The sequence below is a fragment of the Pogona vitticeps genome, chromosome 2, assembly GCF_051106095.1.
Source record: "Pogona vitticeps strain Pit_001003342236 chromosome 2, PviZW2.1, whole genome shotgun sequence".
NCBI classification, from domain to species: domain Eukaryota; kingdom Metazoa; phylum Chordata; class Lepidosauria; order Squamata; family Agamidae; genus Pogona; species Pogona vitticeps.
The window spans coordinates 121,189,540-121,210,482 of record NC_135784.1 but is presented as its reverse complement, the minus strand read 5'-3'; the positions used below and the strand labels follow the sequence as shown (position 1 = coordinate 121,210,482).

Below are 20,943 nucleotides of genomic sequence, written 5' to 3'. Positions count from 1 at the left end.
GAGTTTATGGAAGGCAGGTCCCAACATCCCATGGTCATCATGGCTGATAATGATGGATGATGAACATTTTAATTGGCAACATCTGGAGAACTATATCTTCTCCATCCCTGTGATAAAGAACTATAGACTAGTATCTACTTCATAATAGTGATGCCAATTTTATTTCATGACTGATGCACTTCCTTTGGTTAAACTCTCTGAATATTCCTTCTGGTCCTGTTGGCTGCTTTGGGACAAACCTTTTCTGCTTATGGAAGCTTATGATCTCATGCCCCAAGAACCATAGCTGGAACTGAAAAGAAACGTGGGAGAAGCTGGAATTGTATGTGAATCCCAGGCCTGTCTTTTTGACATTGTGATGTAATCTGATTGGGGTGTAAGCTGTTCATGGGCTGAATGGACAAGGATCCTAACAGTGTAATATTTCAAGCATAAAAGATAGGCCACGGCACTTTCATCCTTCATTTTGTGAAGTAAGGCACCCCAAGCAAAATCTGATAACAACTGTGAGCAAAAGCAATGGCTCAAAGATTCTTGTCTGTTTATAGAGCAGGATTATTATGATTAGTGCAAGTGGACATGGATAACCCTCTTTCTGCTTCTGTGGCACATCTGTGGATGATATCCCCTTTAAATCTGTCTTCAGCTTGCTGTGTAAGAGGAAAAATAGAAAACCAGACATCTGTGTGCCTCCCTGATAGGCAGAGCCCCATAGTCTATATGTATAGCCTTTCAAACCATCTGCAGAGTATTTTCTCTGTCAGTTATTTGGGTTAATGTGAGTGGCAGCAGAATGAAGATTCAAGAAATGGACATTTTAGAATGGGGAGAGAGGAGGGAGCAGATGAGTTCATTTGGTCTGCAGGAAAGTAGGTCGATCTTCTTTTTCTTAAAAAGGCAACAACAATTTGATGAGAGAGCACATGGTTGCTTCATTGATAAATATCTTGGTCATGTACCTAAATATTTTTTCCCTTTAAGTTTTTTCTCTAAACATTAGAGCAAGGGCTGCTATGCTAGGGAAATAAGAGCTGTTTCCAGCCTCTTCCTCCAGTATACTTATATGTGTCTCAACGGAGCTAGGATATGAAGATTGAGTTTTCCTCCCTCCCTCCCTTCCTTGACCATGCTACCCTGTTTCCCTGAAAATAAGACCTAACCTGAAAATAAGCCCTAGTATGATTTTTCAGGGTGCCTGTAATATAAGCCCTACCCCAAAAATAAGCCCCAGTTAAGTGAAACCCCGCCTTCCACCATTGTGCAGCATTGTGCAGCAACCAGAAGAAGATGACATGACTGTAAAATAAAACATCCCCTGATAATAAGCTCTAATGCATTTTGTGGAGCAAAAATTAATACAAGACCCTGTCTTATTTTCGGGGAAACACGATATATGTGGGACAGCTTGCGGGGCCTTCTCAGCCCTGTTGAGAAAATGGCTGAAATCCAGTCATAAGTTGCAACTGGAGTAGACCTATTGAATCAGTGGAGATTTGGTAAATCAATGCTTATGTAAAGTTCAGTTGATTGAGTAGACCTATACTAGTTGCAACTTACTACTGGGTTTCAGCCAATTTATTCTGAGGAGAGTATTTCACAGTATTCTCATCTCACTTGGCACTGGAAACATACGACATGCAGGGTCATCACTTAAACAGTCTTGCTCTCATGTCATGACCTGAGCTGTGATATTTATATTAACAAAGAGGTGTGCATGTGTGTGTGTGCACAGGGAAGGGAGCGCACTTATGTGTCTGTTAGTCTCTACCATAGCTCCAAGATCATGAAACAAAGACATCTAAAACTTGGCAGGGATACTAAGGCCACGCCAAACCTGACTGCCACGTCTCTGCAAGCTCCTGAATAAAAAGAAAGAGAGAGAGAGAAAAGGACATGCTGCCTGGTTAGGAGGGGGAAGAGAATGGACAGAGGGAAAAGCTGAATGAGCACTTGGACTTGGGGGAGGAGAAAGACTAGCAAAGATCACCTGGATGAGTGGCTGAGGGACAAGACGGAGCACACACGTAGGTGGGGTGAGGAGAAAGACTGATTGCCTACATGGCTGGAAAAGAAAAAGGCAATGGAGTGTTGAGGGGAGAGCTAAGGAATTTCTGACTCATGAAAAAAACTGGCATTTCTGCCAGAAAGAGAGTAAGAAGATCCAAGTTCCTTAAAGACTGACTGGTGTTGAACAGCCAACAACACAGGCAGCTTGCTCAAGCACCAAAGGTTTGGGTCTGGAGAGGACTTTCCTCCCCTGAAAAAGACATTGCTGAGCAGGGAGTGATTCAGTCCCAGACCTCCTGAGTCCTACGTAGTTCATTATCTCTCCACTGCACCACACTGGGACTTAGCAAAGATTAGTAATCCCTTAGTTCCACTGCCACACCACACTGCTGTATCTCTGCTCTCCCCGTCCAAAAATAAACCTTTTTTTCACTGACATGGGCTTTTGTCCTCCATGTACTTGGTATTCACTTCAACTCACATGGAAATGGAGCTCCTTATTTAGAAGTTAGGTTATAGAAATTTCACAATTAAATTCATTCAGTTGTTATGGTTTTTTCACCTCGTACTGTATTGTTTGTTCAGTCTTTTTGCATCCTAATGCATCATCATGAACCAACCTTTTTTAAAAATTATTGATTATGATACACAGTGCTGCATGATAGAATGAAAGATGGTTCACAGAAATCTTGTGGACAACAAGTGGACTACTTAGTTGATAGCCAGATTTATATGATAAGCTTAACTGAAAAAACCCAAGCAATGCTTATAATCAGGTACTACTATAAGTTAATTGTCAGTGGCCTTAAATGAGATTGCTGGAAACTGGTTCCAAGATACAATCAGTTCCATTATTTAACTTCCGAAATTAGTCTCCCTTTAAAGCTTTTCAGGCTTTTACTGTTGCAGAGATGGGGTGGCGAGCGTCAAAAATATTCCCAAAAATATTTATAAGACTATTTAGTTTATAAGCAGAGGGAAAGGATCTTGTCACTGACATTTATTTATATGACACTTTTAACCTAAGAGTCCATGAAATGCCTATGATCGGGCACTACTTACCGTAAAGCTGATGATCAGTCAGCCCAATTTTGTAATACAACCTACCCACTTAATTAATTTTGGGACATCACCAGTATCCTTGTAGAATTTCATGTGTTTAGCTCTTACTGTTTCAGAGACCTTCTGGGACTACTGAACACACTTTTGAAAATTTTTTAAATGAAGAGAATGAGATTTCAACTGCTGTTTTCTTTTATTGTTTCACAAGTTTGCATTCATTTCTATTCCAGTCCTCTAGAGTGCTGGTGTAAGGGAAGTTTAGAAATTAATCCCAGTATGCAAAAATGTACAATTTGCTGTTTCAGTTCCTTTATCTTCTTTACATCTCTTCTCCTCCCTGCTGCTGATGTTTATAGGTATATTGCAAAATAAATAAACAAATAAACTGTATTTTTAAAGCAATTGTGTGTTCGACCACTGCAAGATTCTTTTTGTATGGTGCAGCACTTGTTAAACAATATACAAAAATAATTTTAATCAAAGCAATAAAACCACATCAGGATTGTTTTTTTTTCCTGTGGATGTTTCATTAGTATGTACAATACAGTACATCTGTACTGGGGTGCACAGATAACATATGCTTTGATTCAGTCAAATTTGTTTGTTTTACACATAACAACCCATTCGCATTGATAACCGAATACGTATTAGAAAGTGTTTGTACATGTTTGTATGGGTCTGAATAGAGGAAAAATATGAAAATGGGGAAAATAAAGGGCTCTGCCCTTGGTTGGTACCATCAACTACTGCTGGACCTTCCAGTTTCCTTCCTTCCCTCCCTCCCTTCCTCCCTTCAGAAACTGTGCAATTCATTCAGCAATGTTCCTGGAAGGGGGGAAAACATCCCCAGTTAATAGCTTTGCTACCTTGTACATCATGTTTGCCACCCAACACATCTAGAACAGACAAGCACAGAGGGGCAGGTGGGAAATGCCAAAGCTCTGAAAAAAATAAAAGCTGCCAGCAGGTATTTTTTAAAAAAGTCTTAATTGTGGTGCAAGATAGTTTAGGTTATACTTCTAACACTGCTCATGAGGGCATTAAATAATTTATCCAGGAGTCCATGGTAGGTGTTCCCAGGAGACCACTGGCTTTTCATTGGTGCGGAAAATGTCAATCTGCTTTGAACTTCCTGGCACTGTTAAAGTAATAGATTTGTTCTCAGAGTGGGAGTTGCTGGTGCCAAGTGATTTTAATTTTTTTAACTGATGTGCCCAAACAATACTGGAGGAACCCAATTTGATTCAAGCACCTTTCGGGTTTCCTCCTATCACATTCAGTCAGTTTAAAAATTGACTAATAGTCCTGTTTCACTTTAGTTGTCATATAAGGTATCTTGTAAAAGCTTTTTTTGTAATGTTTGGTAATTGCAACGACACTTATATTGCAGTGCATGGTGGACCAGGTGAAGACAAGAATATGCTGCAGCATTCAGAGCCAGATATAATTTTTATTGCTTGTTTATGCTATCTTAAGGGAACTGTAATTCAAATAGTGACTTATCCAAGCTCTGTTTTTATCTCCAGTTTCCCTTTGTTAATGGGGAAGATCTGTAGTGAGACTATTGGCCTCAGCAGTTGTAGTTCTCCACAGGATCAGACATCCTCAGTGCCCACAATTTCTGATCTTGTGGAGTGTTGCCACTGGATCTATTGCATGCACTTATGGCCTCGCTGGAGACTATCCCTCTCATTATGGAGCAGTGGGAGGAGGAAAGCAGATGCGGCAGGGCTAATCAGTGCATTTTTATCTGCTCTCCTTCTCTGCTTTCAGTGCCCACAAGCCTGAAGAGAGGCACTCTTCTTCCATTGACTCCCACATTTACTGTACTTGTCTTCAAACAGTGTAACATTCAGTAACTTCTAGCTGCCAATTAACAAGTTGCTTTTGGGGTTCTTGGTGACGTTTGTCTGCTGGCTTGGTGCAGTCGTCAGAATCCCTGTGGAGGACTCATTAATTGTCAGCTTGGAAGCAGTGGAATATTGTGCTGTTGCTTTCCACATGCTTAGCAAAGCAACAGAATTTCAGCCATTGATTCTTACATGGTTATTATTATTGTTAGATTCATGGGCTGTGCTCCCATAGATAGAGTGGCATTGAGATCATAAACAGCATTAACAGCCTACGTAAATTAGAGATGGAACCTGAGAAAATTAGGCCTACAGGAAGTCTGGTTTGCAGAGTTTAGTTCTCTGGTTGTAATATCCAGGGTTAGAATTTCTCTCTGAAAATTATAGTTTATTATGAGAAAATGGAGAACACTTGGGAAAATTAATCTAAAATTAATCTGGAGATGTAAAGTGTGAGTTTACATCTTTCCTCCTGTATTAGCTTTCTTTCTTTTCCAATCATAATTTAAAACACACACATAAATGTGTGCTTTGCCTTCTTACATAAACAGTGCTCTCTCATACCATGTCATGTCAAAGAAATTTCACCAAACATAACCTGCTGACAAACAATGGAGATCAGAGGGATGAAGCACACATACATAGATTTGATGACAGTGCCTTTCTGTGTCTGTGTGCTTGTTTCTTTCATGTTCATTTTAGATCATGCTGCAAAAGAGCAGTAAGGAGAAAATTATAAAAAGTGGAAGAACAAGAAACAGAACAAGGCTGTAAATACAATCTTACAATTAGATTTCCTTCAACATTTTGCCACATCTCTGTTGTCTTCTTGCAGCACTCAGACTCCAACTGTAACCTGAAGAAGCGAATGAACTCCATGACCTCTCAGATTGATCAATCCCCTGAAACAAGCATATTGTCCAACAGTCCATCTCAAGGTCAAAGAGCATCTCTTCCTTCACTGCAGCCGCCACCACCGTCTCCTCCTCCACTACCACCACCAGGATTCGGAGGCCCAAGTAAAATAGATCAGTACTCCAGGATTCTCTTTCCAGTGGCATTTGCAGGATTCAACCTAGTCTACTGGGTGGTTTACCTTTCCAAAGACACCATGGAAGTGAGTAGTAATATTTCTTAGTCAGGTGAAGTCTGAGGGTGTTTCCAGATGCTCGCAGTACTTCCCATTAGAAGAGATTATCCAACTATGCTATCTTTTGGGGTAAGAAAACAGAAGTAAGTGGTGATGGGAAAGCAGATAAGGGTTATAAATAAAAGTTTATATAATCAGGACTGCCCTCCACATACAATTCTGAATGAGGGTAAATGCAGCATTGAAACCTCTGGAAGCACTTTCTCATTTGATTGATCTGGTATTCAGTTGGCCACTAATGCACCCATCAATTAAGTTTGTTAACTTAAAGGTGCATTAGTGAAATGAATGATACAACTGGTATCTTAAAGTTAACTTTGATGAACTGTATACAGTTGTGATAAAAAAATCACACATGAAAAAGCATGTGGATGGATCTGCTCTGTACTCTGAATTAACTGACAAGTTGGCTCTTGGAGGAGTGGCATTTATTTATTTATTATGTGTTTATCACATTTATACCCCATCTTACTACTAAGAGATAGCATTCAAAGTCTCTTCCAAACTTTTAAAAGAATCAAAACAGATAAAACCACATTTAGCTAAAAATTATAAAATCATATAAACCCACTGGAAAAAAATTACAATTAAGCAAATACATTAAAAAAACATTAAAATCAAAGAAAGACACTGATTAGAAACAGCACAGCAGGGCAAGGTAAACATTGTATGCAAGCCTAAAAATGTGTTTTTACTCTCTTCTTAAAATCAATCAGAGTGAAAACCAATCACAGCTCAAGGGAGTGCATCTCATAGTCTAGGAGCCAAACGGGATTGAAGCCTAATTTGGTTTTCTCCTTCTTCTAGCTGAAGCTTATTTCATGTTAAAAAAAAAACTTGCATTACTTTTTGATGGATGCAGATGACTCTAGGGTGGAAGTAAAGTGAACTTTGACTGAACTTTCTTCAGGGTCCAGGCCAAAGTATTAATAAGCTGGTAAGAGGGAAAGATGTAAGTTATATACTGTTACAGATACTGTTCCCTAGGAGACAGAGGATATGGGGCAGTTTGTTGTCTTGACTTCTCATGTGGCCTATCCATGGCAGGACCGGGCCGTGGAGACAGATCTCCCACTCCTCCCACGCACCCCACCTGCACGCATGGCCTACCACCCGCATGCACTGGTGCCCTGCCCCTCTCCAAGCATGCCCCACCCACCTGCAAGCATGGGGGGCCCCTGCCCCCCACGCACAGTCCCCACCTACCCCAACTGGTCCACTGGGGACACTGGCCTACAACATCGTTTTGGCACTTCATACATTATACCTATTAAGCAGCACACTTTTAAAAAATGGAAATGATATCAGTCATTCAGATATATATTTTAATCCATGAGCCTGTAATTCTACCAGTTCTTAGCTGCACATTAACCCGTTTCACATAGAGCAGAAAATTAGACATTGCGGTTTTGCTCTTACGTGCTTGGCTGAATGGGGTAAGCATTCTAAATCTGAAAATCCCTTTTCATTGGCCAAGATCCAGCAGGACATATTCACTGACAGAACTGTTCTTGACGGTGGAATTGGGAGAGTCAGTCTCCCTTCTCCACTATAGTTGCCATGCACTTCCAAAACCTGCCCCATAGCTTTGCAAAAGCCTATGGATGCTGTTTCCAAGGTTTTTCAAGGAATGGGAGAGGGAGAAGACAAGAAAATTGCATTGCAGTGTATTAATGGTAGCACAATGTTGGATTTAGGCCAGTGAAGTTATTACTATTAAATCCTCCCCCTTTTTTGGTTTTTTTGCATTATTAACATAGCAATATGAACTTAAATTACACTAAAAAGAAAAAAAGAGTTTAAAATGAGCAAAACAGAACCAAGAGAATAAAACAAAACAGACAGACAGAAGGTCAATACAATACAAAATAACATGGTATTATATACGTTTGCAATAAACTGTCTTATGCATTTACAATGAGCCAGTGAAGGGCTTCCATCTATCTACATAGATATCCACACAGAGTTGCTTTCTGTATGATATTCATTCAAAAGAAGCTAATTGTCTCAGGTCTTCCGACCAAAGTGTGAAGGGTGGAGGATGCTAATCTTCCCAGGCTTTTAATATAAGTCTTTTTGACACCACAAGTGCTCTCAGAATCCAATTTCGTTGACCCTTTGTTAGACCCCATACAGTGGGAATATAATTTAAAAGAATGTGAATATCATGAAATATCAGGGATTTCCCCAAAACTACATTAATACAAGTAAGAACTTCTACCCAAAACAAGTGTGTTACCGGACATGTCCAAACCGTATGTATGTATGTATGTATGTATGTATGTATGTATGTATGTATGTATGTATGTATGTATGTATGTATTTATTTATTTATTTATTTATTTATTTATTTATTTATTTATTTATTTATTTATTTACAATATTTTTAGCCGCACCATTGCCAGTATTAAGGATGTGTTTCTACAATTGCATCTTCAACATCTATCAGAATTTATGAATTTCATCCTAAATAGCCATTGTGGGGGTCCAATATATTCTAAATATATTCTAAATACTATTTTTTGTTGGATTAATCTCAATTTCAACTCCAAGGAAACATCTTTTATAGAATCTAGTATTCCAATGCTTAGCTTGTATTTTACTCTCCAATTCCCTTTTCCATATTTCTTTAAGTTCTTGAATATCTATTTTATAAGTATTTATACACTGTAGCTATTGGTTTAGGTTTCTCATTAGATCCAATAATTGCCTCTAACAGTCTGGGAGATTCCAAAGCACTCATTGCAGATGGGCCAAAAACAGACACCAAAAGGTGTTGGAGTCGAAGATATTGCCATTGTGTGGTTGCAGATAGGTTATATTTAGAATGTAGAATGGAAAAAGATATAAATTCATCATCTGTACCTATTAAGTGGTCTAAGGTTTATATACCACATTCTGCCCACTGTTTCCACAAAAAGGGCTTTTTCTCAATTCTTAGTATTGGATTTCCACATAGAGTGCAGAAGCCTCTGTGCTGCAAGGTTGGAAGACCAGCAGTCATAAAATCAAATCCATGTGACGGAGTGAGTGCCCGTTGCTTGTCCCAGCTCCCGCCAACCTAGCATTTCGAAAGCATGCAAAATGCGAGTAGATAAATAGGTACCACCTCGGTGGGAAGGTAACAGTGTTCCGTGCCTAGTTGCACTGGCCACGTGACCATGGAAACTGTCTTTTGACAAACGCTGGCTCTATGGCTTGGAAACGGGGATGAGCACCTCCCCCTAGAGTCGGACATGACTGGAATAAATGTCAAGGGGAACCTTTACCTAAATATGTTAATACCTCTGGACACTGACAGAACTGCCATTTTTAATACAATTAAATTCTTCTTTGAGCCCACTGTGTTTGCCACAAGACAGGAATATGGTGAAAACAGAGCATCTTCTAACAGTATGGCGCTACCTGAGAGTCTCAGGATCAGCATCAGAAGTGCACTGGAAGATTTCTTGGATTACTGCATTATTTAAGAATCCTGCTTGTTGTTATCCCTGGTATAATTTATGTGGATATTGTGGCTAGTTCAAAACATGCTATTTGTGGTGATATTACTCATGGTAGTAGCATTTGGAGCACAGGACCTTGGGGTTGTCAGGCTCTGACCATCACATTTTTTCTCTGGAAAAATGTGGGATTAATATTGAAAAGCTGACAGATGTTTAATTGCAGAGCCATGCATGGCAATACAGTATTTATAAAGAGTAGAATTGAGATACAGTATTAAAATCATTGGTGTAAGAGGGCAGACACCCTCTTCTACATAAGATCAGTTTGTAGTTAATTTAGATGGAATGTACCACTATATACCAGTGCCACGTTTCATAATTTATCTATTCTAAACACACTTTTCTGATAATCACAGTGATGTCGATTACTTGGCAAATTAGCACAGACAGGCACAAGCCAGATACAGAGAGGGATGGCGAAAGAATTCCCCTCTCCCACATCATTTCTGTTAAAAGAGATTGCTTCTGTGAATACAAAATTAAGGATGAGAGAACATTGATTTTAGAAGTAATACAAATAGTTGTCCAGTCTTTGGCTGAACTGTTATGATGTTGTTAAATTTCAAGGATATGCTGTGAGTCAATAACAAATAACAGCTGAGTTTCTCAGGTAAAGCAAAGGGCTAGGTTTGCTCAGAATAAACTTTGCACTGTATGGTTGGGGAGTGAAGCATCATCATAAACAAAAGTGGGGAGTTGTGCAGAATGAGGAGTGAGTGGAAACAGGACCAGAAAAAGGACAGGGAAACCTTCTTGAAGGAAGGATAGAAGGTAGGATAGACGCTATAAAAAGTGCACCGAAGGTTTTAAAAAATCCCAATAAAAAAGGGAACATAGGAAAATCTTGACATATGACCTAGTGATAGGTGGAGGAGGAACAGGGTAATAATAAATGGGGAGTGAAACTTGGGAGAAAAGGAACAAACACCAAAGTGGGGGCAGGAAATCAAATGAGGCAGGAATAGGAATAAGCTAAAATAAAGAGAGGCTAAAATCCATATATTGATTTGAAATTAACAGCCAAATCCTTGGCTCTGAGATAATTTGCTAGAAAGTCTTTTGTTACGTCTCTCAAAATACACTATTTTACTGTCTACTTCTTGGTGAAATCTGTTTCCACCAGTGGATTAAGGAGAAAGTGAATCCTGCCTTTAGCTGCTTAAAACATAGTTCAGGAACTCCTTGGGAACAAGTTTGTGGTGTTGTGCAGAGGAGAGGAGGGGAAGAGAACTCTGAGGCTCATCCGTTGTGGAGCACTGGGTGTAGGCAGATAGATTCTTCCACACGCAGGGCTGCTGCTGCTCCCAGCTAAAAGGCACTAGGCAGCTGTTCCATCTTGCTCTCCTTAATGGATTTCCTGCAGTAGAAAAAAAGAGATGATAGAAATAGTGGACAAACATGGGAAGATTCTGAATGAGAGATTATGTTTTCTAACCCCTTGCACGCACACACAAACCAGCCATAGCATTCAATGAATGAGACATGATGTCATCATAAAGACCTAATCTGGAAAATATTAACACCAGCGTGCTACTTCCCATTTCAAAGCACAGTAAATGTATCAGGGCTTTGGCATGAGAATGTATGTGTGCAATTTTTACCCTTCCCCCACTAGGATCCTAGTCAGCCTTTAAGTCCACTATTCTTTAAGCCTTGATTGAAGAGCAGAAGTAAACATATAGAGCAACAAGTTATTATTTTTCAATATAAAATGTAGAGATGGTAGGACTGATCTGGATTTGCCACACATGTTACAGTTGCTACCAAGAGTAGGATCATTGCATTTAGCTTAGTTTAAAATTGGAAAAATTCAAGACTGTTTGTCCTGTCTTTAAAACAGCATCTGCTTTGGCTGTGATTCTGACAGATTCACATCTGTAGAGAGCAACATAGTTTCAGACGATTTGACAGAATACCTGTAGTAAGCAATCAGATAGCAGTTTACACACTGAAAGCATTTTAAAATAGAATTTAGTTTGGAAGGTAAGTGATTTAAATTGTTAGTTTGGGGCTGCTTGTGGTTACCACATCGTGTCAAGAATTACACAGGAATCAAAACCAGAAAAAAAAAAGAAAGGAAGGAAGGAAGGAAGAAAGGAAGGAAGAAAGGAAGAAAGAAAGAAAGAAAGAACAGAATAATCAGATTCATGTTTGCAACCCAGCCAGTGTTGTGCTTATTTGATTTCAGTGGGAGAGATGGGACCATGTATATTGCTCCCCCTTCCCTTCATGGATTGCTACCTTGTCGTGGCGAAGGGGCTTGAGTAACTCAGAGAAGCTATGGGCTATGCCGTGCGGGGACACCCAAGACGGACAGGACATAGTGGAGAGTTCTGACTAAACGCAATCCACCTGCAGTAGGAAATGGCAATGCCACTCCAGTATCTTTGCCAAGAACGCCCCATGATCAGAAACAAAAGGTTAAAAGATATGACACTGGAAGATGGGCCCCTCAGGTCGAAAGGCGTCCAACATGCTACTGAGGAAGAGTGGAGGACAAGTACAAGTAGCTCCAGAGCTAATGAAGTGGTTGTGCCAAAGCCGAAAGGATGCTCAGCTGTGGACGTGCCTGGAAGTGAAAGGAAAGTCCAATGCTGCAAAGAAAAATACTGCATAGGAACCTGGAATGTAAGATCTATGATCCTTGGGAAGCTGGTTGTGGTCAAACAGGAGATGGCAAGATTAAACATCAACATCCTGGGCATCAGCGAACTAAAATGGACAGGAATGGGCGAATTCAGCTCAGATGATTATCATATCTACTATTGTGGGCAAGAATCCCGTAGAAGGAATGGAACAGCCCTCATAGTCAACAAAAGAGTGGGAAAAGCTGTAATGGGATACAATCTAAAAAATGATAGAATGATGTCAATTTGAATCCAAGGCAGACCTTTCAACATCACAATAATCCAAGTTTATGCACCAACCAGCATTGCTGAGGAGACTGAAATTGAACAATTTTATGAAGATTTACAACACCTTCTAGAACTGACACCAAAGAAAGATGTTCTTCTCATTCTAGGGGACTGGAATGCTAAAGTAGGGAGCCAAGAGATAAAAGGAACAACAGGGAAGTTTGGCCTTGGAGTTCAGAACAAATCAGGGTAAAGGCTAATAGAGTTTTGTCAAGAGAACAAGCTGGTCATCACAAACACTCTTTTCCAACAACACAGGAGGTGACTCTATATGTGGAAATCACCAGATGGGCAATATTGAAATCAGATTGATTGTATTCTCTGCAACCAAAGATGGAGAAGCTCTATACAGTCAGCAAAAACAAGACCTGGAGCTGATTGTGGCTCTGATCATCAGCTTCTCATAGCAAAATTCAAGCTTAAACTGAAGAGAGTAGGAAAAACCACAGGGCTACTCTGGTATAATCTAAACCAAATCCCTTATGAATACATAGTGAAAGTAAAGAACAAATTTAAGGAACTAGATTTGGTGGACAGAGTGCCTGAAGAACTTTGGACAGAGGCTCGTAACATTGTACAGGAGGCAGCAACAAAAACCATCCCAAAGAAAAGGAAATGCAAGAAAGCAAAGTGGCTGTCCAACGAGGCCTTAGAAATAGCAGAGAGGAGAAGGGAAACAAAATGCAAGGGAGATAGGGAAAGCTACAGAAAACTGAATGCAGACTTCCAAAGAATAGCAAGGAGAGACAAGAGGGCCTTCTTAAATGAACAATGCAAAGAAATAGAGGAAAATAACAGAAAAGGAAAAACCAGAGATCTGTTCAGGAAAATTGGAGATATTAGAGGAACATTTTGTGAAAAGATGGACATGATAAAGGACAAAAATGAGAGGGACCTAACAGAATCAGAAGACATCAAGAAGAGGTGGCAAGAATACACAGAGGAATTATATCAGAAAGATTTGGATATCCCAGACGACCCAGACAATGTAGTTGCTGACCTTGAGCCAGACATCCTGGAGAGTGAAGTCAAGTGGGCCCTAGAAAGCCTGGCTAACAACAAGGCCAGTGGCGGTGATGACATTCCAGTTGAACTATTTAAAATCTTAAAAGATGATGCTGTTAAGGTGCTACATTCAATATGCCAGCAAGTTTGGAAAACTCAACAGTGGCCAGAGGACTGGAAAAGATCAGTCTACATCCCAATCCCAAAGAATGCTCCAACTACCGTATAATTGCACTAATTTCACAAGCTAGCAAGGTTATGCTCAAAATCCTCCAAGGCAGTATGCGGACTGAGAACTCCCAGAAGTAGAAGTTGGATTCCGAAGGGGCAGAGGAACTAGAGACCAAAATGCTAACATGCGCTGGATTATAGAGAAAACCAGAGAGTTCCAGAAAAACATCTACTTCTGCTTCATTTATGCAAAAGTTTTTGACTGTGTGGACCACAGCAAACTATGGCAAGTCCTTAAAGAAATGGGAGTGCCTGATCACCTTATCTATCTCCTGAGAAACCTATATGTGGGACAGGAAGCAACAGTTAGAACTGGATATGGAACAACTGATTGGTTCAAAATTGGGAAAGGAGTACGACAAGGCTGTATATTGTCCCCCAGCTTATTTAACTTATATGCAGAATACATCATGCGGAAGGCTGGACTGGAATTAAGATTGCCGGAAGAAATATCAACAACCTCTGATATGCAGATGATACCACTCTGATGGCAGAAAATGAGGAGGAATTAAAGAACCTTGTAATGAGGGTGAAAGAGGAGAGTGCAAAAACCAGTCTGAAACTCAACATAAAAAAACTAAGATCATGGCCACTGGTCCCATCACCTCCTGGGAAATAGAAGGGGAAGATATGGAGGCAGTGACAGATTTTATTGTCTTGGGCTCCATGCAGATGGAGACAGCAGCCGCGAAATTAAAAGACGCCTGCTTCTTGGGAGGAAAGCGATGACAAACCTTGACAGCATCTTAAAAAGCAGACATCACCTTGCCAACAAAAGTCCGAATAGTCAAAGCTATGGTTTTTCCTGTTGTGATGTATGGAAGTGAGAGCTGGACCATAAAGAAAGCAGACTGCCGAAGAATTGATGCCTTTGAACTGTGGTGCTGGAGGAGGATCTTGAGAGTCCTCTGGACTGCAAGGAGAACAAACCTATCAATTCTAAAGGAAATCAACCCTGAGTGCTCACTGGAAGGACAGATCCTGAAGCTGAGGCTCCAGTACTTTGGCCATCTCATGAGAAGAGAAGACTCCTTGGAAAAGTCCTTGATTTTAAGAAAGTGTGAGGGCAAGAGGAGAAGGGGATGACCGAGGGTGAGATGGCTGGACAGTGTCTGCGAAGCTACCAACATGAATTTGAAACAATTACGGGAGGCATTGGAAGATAGGAGGGCCTGGCGTGCTCTGGTCCATGGGGTCACGAAGAGTCGTACACAACTAAACGATTAAACGAATGAACGATATTGCTCCCACTAAGTCAGAAGAACATGAGAGTGCTTAATTTTAATTGATTTTTCCAAGGTGTAGCTTTTGTCAGTTTGTGGCAGCAAAATTAACAGTGATTCTTTTGAGATCTTTAAAAATAACAAATTTTATTTAGCATGTTGTTTGGTGGACTGTAGCCAACCTGCCCACCTGAACATAATGGTGATACCTAAAGTCAAAATGAAATTTACAGGATGCAATCACAAATAAGCAAATTTGGAGTCAGGAAAATATGGCCTTGATTTATTCCAAGCCCAATCCTGACTATGTTCGGAATTAACCCAGTTGGGTTACCTTGGCCCGAGGCTTTGCCTAACTCTTTCCCCTACATAAGCCTCAAGTCCTTATCAGTGCAAATGTTTGGCCACTTTACAGTTGCCAGTTGACTCCCTTGGGTTCAGGGCAGAGCATTGTGATGACAGAGTGGGAGGGAGGGCAAAACTATTCACTAGCTGATTGTAGAAATAGTTACAAGGGGAATCTTAGTAAATGCACAAAAACTCTCAGTAAAACCTGATTACTAGATAATATAACTCAGAAACAGGGGAGAAAAAATAATGTTTGCTAGGTAGGCAACAAATTGTATCATAATTCCCACCAGGCCATGCCTTCATTCACTAACACTCATAACACATGGGGAATTTTTCCAGACCTTACACTGCTGCTGAGGCTTGTGAACGGTTTGTCACTAACCTGTGGGGAGCATTTTCCCCTAAAGGTGCATCACTGCTGAAAAGCTGTCTGCAAGAAGAAGGCTTAAGAGTCACAGTGTTCCATGCAATTCTCCAAATAGTAATGATGAGCCCACTGGCTTTAAGAAGTAAACAGCTACAATCATTTCCAAAAAGTAGTTCCATTATAGCCACATTCAAAAATTGACATTTTACTTCCTTGTTTCTTGAAAGTTACTAGAATAGGTACTTTCAGTTACTTTTTGAAAATTCTGAATAGTATGTGCCTATGGGGGGATAAGGATGCTCTCTTCGCAGCCACTTTATTCTTCCCTTAACACCCACAGTAGAGCACGAGGTACTGCAGAAACCAGCACTTGAACCACAACATACTTTTCATTCCCCATTTTATGAAGTCCTGCCCCAGAGACTATAGAAGTAGTCAAAAAGCTACACTGCAAAAGGAGGGAAGTTTTACCTCGTTACTTCACAGTTGAAATGCAGCGCTGCCATACCTTTGTTAATGGGAAAGGAAATTAAAGACAAGTAGCCAGTTGCTTTTAGGCTTTGGACTTGAGACATCTGCCTCTGTGGACTAAGTGTGGGGTAAGGGGACAATGTACATTTGCACTGTGCTGTAATAGTAATGCTAACTGTAAAGCAGAATATATTACTTTACTCTTCTTCTGATCCAGCTACATGGAACATATTATCGTGTTTTCTTAATATTTCACATGTGTAATGTGTAAGGAATATATTGACTTGTATCCAGTTGTTTGTCCCAATTACAGCTCTACATAGTCTGTAGAAACTTTGTAAATTAGTACTTACGTTACGTTCCTCTGATTCAGCGGGTTTCCTTTAATTCTCAGAAATGATTTGGTTTTGGCCACTATGGTTATTGCTTTGATTTGAAAAAAAGTAAATAAGTTAAACCACCTCTTTTTTGCTATATCGTTTTTAACAGTGTGAGCTAAACCATTACTAGCATGAGGAATGTAAGCCCTTATCAAGCTGGGAAAAGTGTGTGTGTGAGTTTTTAACCCACAATGTCACTGCCATGCACAGTTACTATGAGGCTATATTGAGTCAAGACAGCTATGATTCTTCTATACAATATGCTTCTGATTTGAGCTTTCTGAGACAAATGAAAATCAATAGTAACTGTGTGGCTGATTGATTGCCCTTTAGGGAGTATTTGACTGAATTTTCCTTTGAATTTTTCCTTTCAGTTTTTTGAACCTACTGCAATGCATCTTCGAAGTGATCATCAAGCCAACTGATGAGTACAGACTGTAGCGTGACACAGAACTAAAACGATTTGCCGGACTTAATGACTTTGGCCAAAGGAAGATTGTAGAACTCTGGTCACTGTGAATGTAGACTGCTTCTGCATTTTTAAGATACCACCAGCAGACAAGACCTGTAGCACATGAAAGACACAATCCACATAATGCTTCTACCCTACAGAGGGTGATTGGTAGAACAAGTTCTTCTGTTAATGTGCTTCATGTTGTAGCTAGCTTGCTAAACAACTCAGGGGCAATGTCCAGGATTAATTAATTCAGTTTTATTATGACGTGACTGTTCCAAACATAGTGCTGCCAAGTACAAATTCAGATAGTGCACTTTTATGGCAGAGATACCACTTTGTACATATGAACACAAATGTACAAATTATGTGAACAGGTATATGTTTGCAGAATTTATTTGGTCTTATTCCCAGGTAACTGTACCTGGGATTATAGTTTAGTCCTACCAATTTAAGTGAAAAAAACCATCTTATGCTAGAGCTGTTATTTAAATATTTCAGGAATGTGTGCTCTCTAAAGTCTTTATTGAGCTATTTAGACTCATACAGACTCATACAAAATAGCATTCATCATCTCCTGATCAAGGTGGGGAAGAGTGTCATTTCCACCCCTTTCTGTGCATAACTGAAAATAATCCACACTCGTGATTCACTGGGAACAACCCTGTACACATGTATTCAACAATGTGTGCCACTCTGTTCAGTAGAGCTTATTCTCAGGTAGGTATATGTAGGATTTTAGCCTGAGTAGAGTAATTAGGAGTGATGTTACAGATTAAAGGCTGTGGGGTATAAGGTGATGGGCATTATGTTGGTAAACACTGGACATAAAGCTGTTCATAGTTTTGGATACTGTAATAATATTATGAATGTTTTTATTCTACAGTGGCATTGATTGCATTATTGTTCTGCAGTGAAGTTCTAGTTGATGTGCAATCTGAGGTAATTACACATTATCTAGACTAAGTCATGGTTCGAACCTGACAGCAGGGGATAGTTACAGAGAGGGATCTGGAAGAAAGCTGCTTCCTCATCAGTTCATTCCCTCCAGGAAATAGTTTCCCTGTCCACATTTGTCACCTTTTCAACTCTCTTTCTGTTTTGGAATCTACCTGCAGGTGGAGAGTGGGAAACATAACTTCAGATGGCTGCAGTTCACGTTTATTGTAGTTAACTATGCACAGGTGGTATTTCAATTCAGAGGTGAAAAGTGACTTTATTGCAATACAGATCCTGGGATGCCCTAGGCAGCAGCTATTTAATGCTTTAAGAACCAGCAGGTTGAATTGCACTCAGAAACAAATCAGAAGTCAATGCAGTTGATTCAAGACAAATACAATTTGAGCAACAAAGCAAAGGCCAGAGGAGTCTGGCTACTGCATTTCGTATTAAATGCAGTTTCAAAACATTCTTTAGGAGCCACTCCACACAGAGGACACTGCAGCAATCTAACTAGGTCATAATTAAGGCAGAGATTATTATGGCCAAATCTGCCTTCTCCAGGAAGGAATGGACCTCAGTGCACCAACTAAGACTGTACAGTATAAAGGAGCCCTGGGACGCAGCAGGGTTGACCATCCAGGTGCTAAACTGCAGTTTATTTTAACTATCATACCTGTTTAATAATCAATTTTCATAGCCCATGGTCTGAGCTGACTTGTTTCCAGCAAATAAAAAATTGTATTTAATGACTTCCCCTCATGCTCCTGTGATATAACAAACCATGGTTAAAAGAATGTAAATCTAAGCTTCCAAATTTCCCCTCCTGGGGAAAGGAGGAGAGCTCTGTGCGTGTGTACGCGCATGTGGGGAGTGTCAGACCCCAAAGGTGGAGGCTAGGCATGTTCTCATAATGTTGCACTACAGTTGAGCATCACATGTGAACCACACCACCTTTCTTGTTTTTTTTTAAGGGATGCTGTGCATTCCATCATTTAAACGAAAAAGACTAGCACTGAAATATTTGAATTGCTTGAAAGAAGTTGAAATGTCAACTGTTGGCCTTGGCATTCTGTTTGCTTGCATATATATTTTGCATCTCTTTTTACATAATATTTCAGTACAAAGTATTGCCATCAAGTTGAACAGTTCTTTCATCTCGTTCTGGAGGTATTTCATATTGTGGAACAATTTTATAGCATGTATTTTTGCTACACGTTTTTTAGATGTTATGATCTTGAGAATGTCTTGGCATAACTGTAATTAAAGGAAACTTTACTAATCAAATTGATCCCCAACACTTTTTCCTTCTAGGAAAAACTGGATTGAAAGTCCATAATATAATAAAACCCACAATACACTGTATATTCTATTCAAAACACATTGTGAGTGAAGACTGCATAACAGAGTTTGGAAAAGTTACTTTTTGGATGAGAACTTCCAGAACCATCTGGCCGGCATGGCCACTATCTATACTGACAGGGGTTTTTGAGAGTTTAAGCCTAAAACACGACCTGGGGTTCAAATCCCAGGTAGCCGGCTCAAGGTTGACTCAGCCTTCCATCCTTCCGAGGTCGGTAAAATGAGTACCCAGCTTGCTGGGGGGCCAATGTGTAGCCTGTATAATGAAATTGTAAACCGCCCAGAGAGTGCTTGTAGCACTATGGGGCGGTATATAAGTCCAAAAAATAAAATAAAATAAATAAATAAATAAATTATGAGCTCTATAGTTCATTGGTTTAGGCATCTGGCTGCAAAACCAGAGGTTGGGAGTTTGATTCCCCACTGTGCCTCCTTGACAGGGGCTGGACTTGATTATAGGGTCCAATCTGCAATTCTAAAATTATGATGGTGATGATCCAGTTCTACTATTGCTTTAGTATGTGCTGGAAAGCAGGAGAAGAACTGCAGGTGGTTTTCATTCTTTCACAAAATAACTGCAAAGGGAGTGGGGCCTGTCATATTTCCCTCCCCAGAGAGACAAGTTGAGTTTTACTAAAATAACTCCTACATTGCCTTGTGAAGAGAGGTACATGATGAACTGTTGTTCATTTATTGAGGAAGCATAAAGAAAAGGAATAACCTTTTACATTTTAATTTTACACTGTTAGTAATCAGGCACTTTGAAATATAGAATCCTACCTTATAATTTGTTATTACAGTATGTGCAATTATTTTCTTCCTTCCTTATAATAAAGAATGTATATTATATTTTATATATATATGCACACAGTTGTAAATATACAACCATAGTTTTAATAGAGTGATATATATATATAGCTTGATATGATATAGTATGACTATGGAAATACTACTTTTGGGTGGAGGGGAACCTGGTTATGCAGTTGAATGTATTTGATCCATCCATTATTTCTGCATTTTGGCATAATAATATAACGATTAAGTAGAAAAATATGGAAAGATGGGACTGCTGTAAAAATGGCAAGGCTTGTTTTTGAATGTATCTTTTTAAAATGATCAAAGCCAGAACTCTCCACTTTTATGTATAAAATCTGTATTACAACTGTACAGTTTTGCTGTCAGTGATGGCCTACATCCAAAATATCACTTAATAAGTCACTCCAATGTTAACCTTGAGATAACTGGGTTTGGACCCTTTCCCTGATGTTTTGCTTTCTGCACAGATGACTTCTTGGATCTTCTTATGTAGGCAAAAGGAAGAAGATTTGAATATGGTATTTGTTTTCATAGTTGCAAAATAATAATTATTTTGGTTCTTAAATGCTTTGTAGAAATATATTGTGGCTTTACAACGGCTTTGTAATAATGTCACCTTATGTTTCATAATAAATCCAAATGACTTGTATTTTGTGTCAAGCATTAACATCACTGGAGGTAATTCAAGTCATGGTGTGAGTTAAAACTGATTTCATTTGGTCCACCATATTACAGAAACCAATCTGATTTGCACTTCCCAGACTAATATCTCCCTTGGAAAATAACAATCCTTTGGCTTTCCTACTTCTCGAGATGTGGTTGCTGAATATCATGATTTAAAAAAATATATAGTA

General features: G+C 39.6%; 1 protein-coding gene across 4 annotated transcripts in view; it reads left to right on the top strand.

The window, feature by feature from the left end:
- Positions 1-20,738, top strand: part of GABRA6 (gamma-aminobutyric acid type A receptor subunit alpha6) — a 52,743-nt gene extending 32,005 nt beyond the window's left edge. For all 4 annotated transcript variants that reach the window (XM_072990288.2, XM_020808376.3, XM_020808375.3 and 1 more), the window contains 2 exons: positions 5,755-6,036; positions 16,893-20,738. In XM_072990288.2, the coding sequence (XP_072846389.2) occupies positions 5,755-6,036; positions 16,893-16,943 (333 nt within the window). In that variant the 3' untranslated portion in view covers positions 16,944-20,738. The remainder of the gene's footprint in view (positions 1-5,754; positions 6,037-16,892) is intronic.
- Positions 20,739-20,943: the final 205 nt, after the last annotated feature.